Source organism: Malania oleifera, chromosome 5 (genome assembly GCF_029873635.1).
Source record: "Malania oleifera isolate guangnan ecotype guangnan chromosome 5, ASM2987363v1, whole genome shotgun sequence".
NCBI classification, from domain to species: domain Eukaryota; kingdom Viridiplantae; phylum Streptophyta; class Magnoliopsida; order Santalales; family Ximeniaceae; genus Malania; species Malania oleifera.
This window is the reverse complement of record NC_080421.1, coordinates 59304098-59312238: the sequence shown is the minus strand read 5'-3', so window position 1 is coordinate 59312238 and position 8141 is coordinate 59304098. Positions and strand designations below refer to the sequence as shown.

Below are 8141 nucleotides of genomic sequence, written 5' to 3'. Positions count from 1 at the left end.
ACTAAGTCCGCTTGATTTGTCTCGAAGAGTTGAGTGAACCTACTAACTCCCCTTCTGAGGGCTGGTTTCCCCGTGTTATAGAACTTCAAATATAATTTGGCAATAATTCTAATGCACCTCCTGTCTGGGCTACATTTTAGCATATTCTGCCAGTCACGTGTATTAACTCTAATCTGTAGAGTTTTCTCCACACTCTTATCTTGGAGGTCAACATGTAAATCTGATATAACTTTTATCCAGACTGCCCCTGAATGCAAGTTAGCTCTTGCTCCTCCTAACAAGGATCTACCAAAATTTCCAATACTTTCATCCATAACTGCAATGAGGATAGGAAGATCTTGTCCTTTTCTTACTAAGGGATCAATTCCAACCTGAATGATTCCAAAGTGGACATATCTTGCTCTTTGAACTTCTTGTGTGGTTAACATGGAACTATAAAGGTGGAGGAAATTTTATATTTTTATTTTTATACCTAAAACCAGCTGCTGGAGGCACGTATGTTTTTGGTCTTAAAAGAAAGAAATTGATGTGGATTTAGTATCATCTGATTGATTGATGAACGGTGGTGATGTGAGTGATAAGAGCGTTTTCTGTGTCCAAATTATGAGTAGCACGCAGCAGATTATCTCCGCACGGGCGGGTCCCCTCCCCCAGGGGGCGGGTGATGATGTTGAATCACATTGCGACATGTTTCACCCTCCTTACCTGGCTGCGCTGTAATTTGAGTCTGCGCTAACGCAAAGCGCAGGCTCGAAAGGAACCTGGCCGGAATTTCGTCTAGATTCGTTGTGCCATTCGTAGCGATTGCCCCCAGATCTATTGTCCTGTGGCCATATATATATATATATATATATATATATATATATATATACATACAATCATGGTGCTGTGAGGAGAGATCGCAGAGAGAGAGAGAGAGAGAGAGATGGAAGGAGGGAATAGCTCAAAGAGAAGCTCAAGGAAAGGAGAGGATCTCTTCCACGTCATACACAAGGTTCCTGCTGGCGATACTCCATATGTGAGAGCCAAGCACGCCCAGGTTCTGTTACTATTATTATGATATGTATATCTTCAATCTAATCTAAATTTTTATTTTGCAGCTTTGATGTGCAACTTAATTTTGAGTATATATATTTATATAAAGGACAACGTGTAAGCTTGTGATCAGCTATTCAATTAGTTCTTTGTTTATGAAAACTAATTAGTGGATAGCAGCATCAATTATATTGGATGTTAAGAAAATTAAGAAATCTATTGAATGAAAAGGCAATACTTTTTACAGGTAAAAAATTATCAAAATGAAACGAATCGAATATATTTTACTTTATTGGGTTAATATTTGTCATTAAAAATTAAGGAAAAACATGCCTAATTTTTTCATATGTCATGCTTGATTGTATGTTAATTTTTTCAAAACTTCTATTGTCGTTATCGTGTTCATTCAATGCGTCTCCTTCTTCATAGTAGAGCTAATATGTGTTATTGTTGCTCTTGTTTTTTCTGCGGGGCATATATATATATATATATATATATATAGTTGGTCCAAAAGGATCCAGAGGCTGCAATGGTTCTATTTTGGAAGGCAATAAATGAGGGGGATAGAGTGGACAGTGCACTGAAAGACATGGCAGTGGTGATGAAGCAACTCGACAGAAGCGAGGAGGCCATCGAAGCCATCAAGTCCTTCAGAGGCCTTTGCTCCAAACATGCCCAAGACTCCCTTGATAATGTCCTCATCGACCTTTACAAGGTATAAATAAAATATTACACACATACATGCATAATATATATATATATACATATATTATAATTGTACGTACATATATATGTGTGTAGAAATGTGGGAAAATAGATAAGCAGATAGAGCTGATAAAGCAGAAGCTGAGGTCGATCTACAATGGAGAGGCCTTCAATGGAAAACCCACAAAGACTGCACGCTCCCATGGCAGGAAGTTCCAGGTTTCCATCAAACAGGAAATTTCTCGCTTACTGGTATTATGAATTTTCGCTTTCAAAACAAATCGTAAATTTGAATGAAGATTTATATAATTTTTGTATTACGTTTTTCTAGTTTCAAATATTTAGAATCCCAAATATGAGGTAAAGGGTTTTGTTCTTGTCGACCACTATAAAAACATCCTGACAACCCACCATTATCAATTCCTTTTCTGGCCCAATTATAGCTAGCATAAAAAAAATTCTATTCACGGTTGCAAGTTTCATGGTTACAGATATGTTAAAAAAAAAAAAAATCTGAATCAAATTAGAAGTAGAATAGACCGACATGCACCGGAAGACATCACATATGTTCTGCCATTCACATCAATTGTTGTTCTTGGGGTTGCCATGGTGATTGATTTATTACTGCCGTCAGAATTACATTAGTATAACTGATAAATTTTACATGTACGACAGGGCAACATGGGTTGGGCGTACATGCAAAAAGGGAACTACTTAGGGGCCGAGGTTGTGTATAAGAAGGCCCAGATGATCGACCCAGATGCCAACAAGGCCTGCAATATGGGTCTTTGCCTTATAAAACAAGCCCGATATGATGAGGCCCGTTGGGCCCTTGAAGATGTTCTATCTGGAAGCGTGAAGGGCTCTGAGGATAGTAGGTCAAGAAACCGGGCGCAGGAGTTGATGCTAGAGCTGGAGTCCAAGCAGCCTCCGCCTCCTCTGAACCTGGGCTTGGGCCTAGATGACGATAATGATTTTGTTGATGGGCTTGAGCGGTTGATGAGTGAATGGGCTCCAAAATGGGCCTCAGGAAGACCCAAGAGACTCCCCATTTTTAAAGAGATCTCTTCATTTAGGGACCAGCTGGCATGTTAAATATTTAGTTTGTTCCCTTTCTTTTTCTAGCTCCCAAACCCCCTTTTTTCTTTTAATTTTGGGAGAGTGAGTGTGTGTGGTGGGTACCTTAGTGTGAAGTCAAAATAAAGTAGCCTTGTAAATAAAAATATGCCCAAAATTATACATTGTAGAACTTCTATGTTATTGTAAGTGTTGCAATAATGATTATTTTGTTGCTGGTAATTCGACACAAAGTTTGTTTGCTCCAAACTATTGTTGGCGAATGAATTTCTCACTTGACAATCTACCCCCATATGATTCCTTACACAAAATTCACAAAGTATATTAATAGATCGAATGATACTCAAATTGATATTGTCTAACTTCTTAGATAGAGTTGCAACTTGAGCAACTAAAATAGAAAAAAAAAAAAAAAAAAAATTTCGGGAACTTCCTAGGTTCTTTTAAATGTCACTCATTCTTCTGGACATTGGTAATTGTTGGTTGTCATCTCCTCCACAAAATCATATACTTATCCGATGATTTCTTCATCAAAGTCCCTTGACTTTTATAGGCTGCAACCCATTGTTGAAGGTTTGCACTTGAATCCAAACAAGTAGTCCATGATGTGGGCACTTTCTAAGCAATTCTTTATACCTCTCCAAAGCTTCAAAAAGTGACTCCATATCAAATTGGACAAAAGTGGTGATATCATTTCACATCTTCACAATTTTGGCTGGGGGAAAGAATTTTTCTAGAAACATTTTATCCAAATCGTCCCATGTAGTTATAGTTAACGGTGGAAGTGAGTTTAACCATGTCTTTTCCTTGTCTTGGAGGGAGAATGGAAAGAGTAATAGTATCATTAGAAACTTCATTATGTTTAAAAGTGTCACATAACTCCAGAAAATTAGATATGTGAGCATTTGGAACATTATGTGGCATGCCACTGAATTGCAACGTTGAGGCCACCATTTAAAGAATAGTTAGCTTTATCTCAAAGTTAATTGCTTGAATGGTAGACCGTTTGATGCTAGAGGTAGCTCCGGTGACCAAGGGAACATCATAATCTTCCAAAGTCTTGTTTCCAAATTGATCTTCCATTGCTTCGTTCTCAATTCTGGAATCCTTATTCTTCTCCTTGTTCAGACAATGAAATACGTGTTCAATGTCAGGGTCAAAAGGTACTAAATCCAAACTTCGAGTACGTCTCATGCACAACTCAGGAAGTCTAAAAAGAAAAAGAAAAATAAAAGTAAAAATAAAAGTAAAAATAAAAATTAAGACTACGATATCAAATTAACCTAGAACTAGTTGGTATCAAAAGTAATAGAACATAAATAGTCCCCAACAATGGCGCCAAAACGTAATCGTAACAAGTAATATAGCGATAAAGAAGGATATCGAACCCACGAGGACTATTTACCTATTAATTATTGAAATTGTTCTAATTATAAATTATTTGAAAATCAAGAAAAGATGTGGATTTTGAATCTGAAAAAAAAAAATTAAATCAACAAAATACTTAAAAAGAAGATGATTTCACCCAAGAACAAAACACTAAGGCATATCCGATTTACCTAACCAATCCAATCCCAATTCCTAATCATGCAATCAATCAATTATCATCTTATTTGACGACAAAATATTCTAAATTATCTAAGGCCCTCTCCCGAGTAGAATTAGAATTACCCAAAATATGATGACCCACAATATGTCTATGTGAATTTAAAAACATTTGAGTACATTAAGATTAATAATATTTCACATAAAAGTCACACAAATCATGTTGGCACATTTTTGACTTTCATTCAATTCATGGCATACATCATATGAAACTAAACTACATGCATCATCTTGCGAATTAACATGCACAACAAATCACTCGACTTTGGCTAGATAACTGAAAACATTAAACTCAATGATGTATACTCAAAAGGAATGATAAAATTCTGATCACATAGAAATAAGATTCAGAATTGTCATGGACAGGTTACGTTGTAGCCTTAACAATAGCAACTAACTCATAATAGAATAAAAAAAAATCACAATAATTCTAGAATTCAAAATGAAAATTGTACAAAGAGAAGATGAAAGAAGTAAGAAGGAAACTGTATGCAGATCGAGAATCTCAATTATCAACAACTCCAATTCGGCCTCTCGCTTTTTCTTCTTTTTCCAAACTTTGAATTCCTCTCTAATGGTGAAGAAATTCCTCCTTTTTTTTTTTTTTTCTTGCATCGAATCCCCAACTTTTATAAAGCTTTGGTCATCCTCCCTTCCTATCTTCCCAAAACAAGATTCTCCAAATCCCCTCCTTTTCCGCTGCCACCTTGATGTGTGATGTTCTCTATCGAGATCTTCCCATCTTTGAAAATCTTCAACATGAAAGGGGTGGGATTTTTTCTTAACTTTCTGTAGATACCTAGATCGCCCTTTTTGAGTTCTCTAGCAAACATTATGCTCCAAATATTGAAGGGTGTTCCAGGAAATTCGAGAGAGGAATTTGAGTTTGAAAATGACTCTTGATGAAGGGAATTTGAATTTGAAAAGGAAAGTTTACTCCTTAATTAAATTTATTTATTCCTAAAAAAATAAATAAATAAAATTAAAACTCTAATAAATAAGAAAATTAAACACAAACTAGCATGAAATAAGGGTGAAAGTATGAAAAAACTTGTATAGAAATTAAACACATCACCAGCTAAACATTAGATGCTTGGAAGCAAACTTTAGAATACATGTCTTAGATATATACTTAGTGGACTTCAGCACTTCGATGTCCAAATCGGGCATATAAGGTCCAAACTGAGTGGGGTCAATTCCGACACGTTCGTGACATTGAGCTAGACGTTCTAGAGTTGATGGTGCCCAAAAACTCCTCCCTCGTTGAAACTTAAAATTGTATATAGTAATTGTTGACTCTATGAGTCCAATCCTATTTTGATAATGACAAATCACTTGGTAATTGATCTGTGCAGTGAGATTGTGAACATGAACATAGCATGCACAGAAGGATAGAAAGTCATGGAAGCCATGAAGACGTATATATATCTTAGCAAAATCCATGGAACTAAAAGAGTTTAAGAATGAAGATGCAAGCGGTAAGTTCAAGATCGTCATGGGAATGGGTATTTAGAATTGAATGTATTTGCATATTTCATATGATTTAATTTGAGACTCAAATTATACCCTAGACTGACCTTAGGACTCATGCATCTCATGAATATCTTTAGGGGATATTTATGGACTTAGAGATTGTTTTTGAAACCCCGGAAAAGATTTTATAAAAGAGTAAAGAAAGAGAGCAAAATAGATTTTTTGAAACTAAAAAGAAAAATCTAGAAAATGCACTGTTTAGAAGACCGAACTCCTTGTTCAGTCGTCTGAAGTGTCAACTTCAGAAGACCGAAGTTAAGCTCAATCTTCTAAAGAATTTCTCCAGAAGACCGAAGATTAAGTTCAGTCGTTTGAAGAATTATTGGAGAAACACAGAAATAGGCAGAAGCACACCAGCAGACTAAACGCTGACTTCAGTCGTCTGAACCCATAACTTAAGAAAACTGAAGCCCAACTTCAGTCGCTTGACCCTATGTCTAGGTTCTATTTTTCCAAAACTCTAAAGAACTTCAATCGTCTGAGCCCTAACCCTCAGTCATCTGAACTTACGAGAAGATTAAAATTTTGATTTTTTAATGAGAGAACACGCAAGTTATTTCTTCATCAAGTTGATCCAACAGTTAGAAATCATCCTAAGGGTAAGGTTACCTATATAATCAACATTTAAACCCTAGTACCCAACAAGAGAAAGAAGAGAAAGAACCTTTGACATACGATTCAGCATATTGTATAATTAGCACAACTTGGGAGAACACACTGCTGAGTTCTTGATTGAGATTTCAAATCTTATACTTCAAATTTGAGCTAAAGCTACATTGATCTTCAAAAGGCTTTCTTGTGATTGTTTTGCAATCAACTTGGTATTGGGGTTTAGTAAATTGATTTGCTTGTTAATATTTATTCTCAAAGAACTTTTCATCTCAAAATCCATTATTGAATATAAGTTAAGTGATTGATCTTGAGTGTGCTTACATATAGATTGTTTTGACAAGATCACTACTAAAGAAAAATTTTTGCCATTGGTTAAACGGTTTTGATTCAAGTGTATATTCAGTTAAAGACTCGATATTTTTGATATCACAAAACCACTTGATTAAATATCAATAGAGTTCATAACTATATATATTATTAAAGGATATTTTCTAAAAACTACTATATTAGGTTTTTGATCCTTGGAAATCATATCGTGTGTATATATATATATATATATATATATATATATATATATATTTGCATAGTACTAAGATCATATTGTGGTTGAATATTTGGAAGAAAACTTATTGAGTTTGATTGTTATAATATTCAAGACAAATCTTTTGATAAGATCACATTTGATATTTGTGCATCAAATAAGTTGAACTAGAATCCTAATTTCTCCAAAGCATTTACTTATATAATTATTTTGGGAGATTTGAGAAAAGGGAAATTAGTTAAATCATATCATTCATATAACGATTATATCGTTACATACATACTGAGTTTTAAGTTTCATCATATGGATATGTGTTAGGATTTCAATTGTACTCACTAGCTTTGTTAGAAGCAATATTAAATTGTTTTGCAGATTTCAAATTTTATAATTGTAATCACGGTTCAGGTTGTGAACCAGGTGAGGAGGAAGCTGTGCCTCTTGTAAGTAAAGGATGTAAGAGAAGCTCCATCCTGGTTAAAGGAGCAGGGATTTAGTGGAATCATTGAGTGGGTTGCTCAAGGCGAGGATGTAGGCTGGGTTGGTTGAACTTCATAAAAACTGTGTTTGCCTTCTCTCTTCCTTTACTCCTTTTATTTTTCGCAACGCATTTCATTATCGATCTTACAAGTGTGTATGTTGAATAACCCCACACGCACTTGACAATTAATTGGGTAAAGAGAATTCATTGATATAATAATTTAAATTAGCCTCAAACCCTTGCAAGTAAATTGTTAAATATAGAAATAGAGATTAAGTGGTAAATAATTCTAAATTTTTTTTAAAATACCCAATTCACTCCCACTATTGGGATTACACATGAATTAACATTTGGTGTCACAGCGGGTTTACATAAACTTAGTTGTTCATTTGTAAAAAGATCACATGACACACATCAGTGTAACTCCATTTGGTGAGGGACACTTGTCCACTAGACCACCTATTTTTTGCGGTGTAAATTACACCTACTGGAAAAGAAGGATGAGTATATATATGTTAAATGTAGATTGGAAAGTGTTGGAAATTGTTTCCAAAG

At 35.0% G+C, this 8141-nt stretch overlaps 1 protein-coding gene across 2 annotated transcripts; it reads left to right on the top strand.

Moving 5' to 3' along the window:
• Window positions 1-697: 697 nt before the first annotated feature.
• LOC131155427 (protein SULFUR DEFICIENCY-INDUCED 1) lies at window positions 698-3066 on the top strand. 2 transcript variants are annotated; one of them, XM_058108553.1, is made up of 4 exons: window positions 698-1039; window positions 1538-1750; window positions 1837-1992; window positions 2416-3066. In XM_058108553.1, the coding sequence occupies exons 1-4, from the start codon at window positions 926-928 to the stop codon at window positions 2833-2835; spliced, it is 903 nt and encodes a 300-aa protein (XP_057964536.1). In that variant the 5' UTR covers window positions 698-925; the 3' UTR covers window positions 2836-3066. The 2 variants fall into 2 exon arrangements, with proteins under 2 accessions (XP_057964536.1, XP_057964537.1); XM_058108554.1 differs by having other exon boundaries at window positions 869-1018.
• Window positions 3067-8141: the final 5075 nt, after the last annotated feature.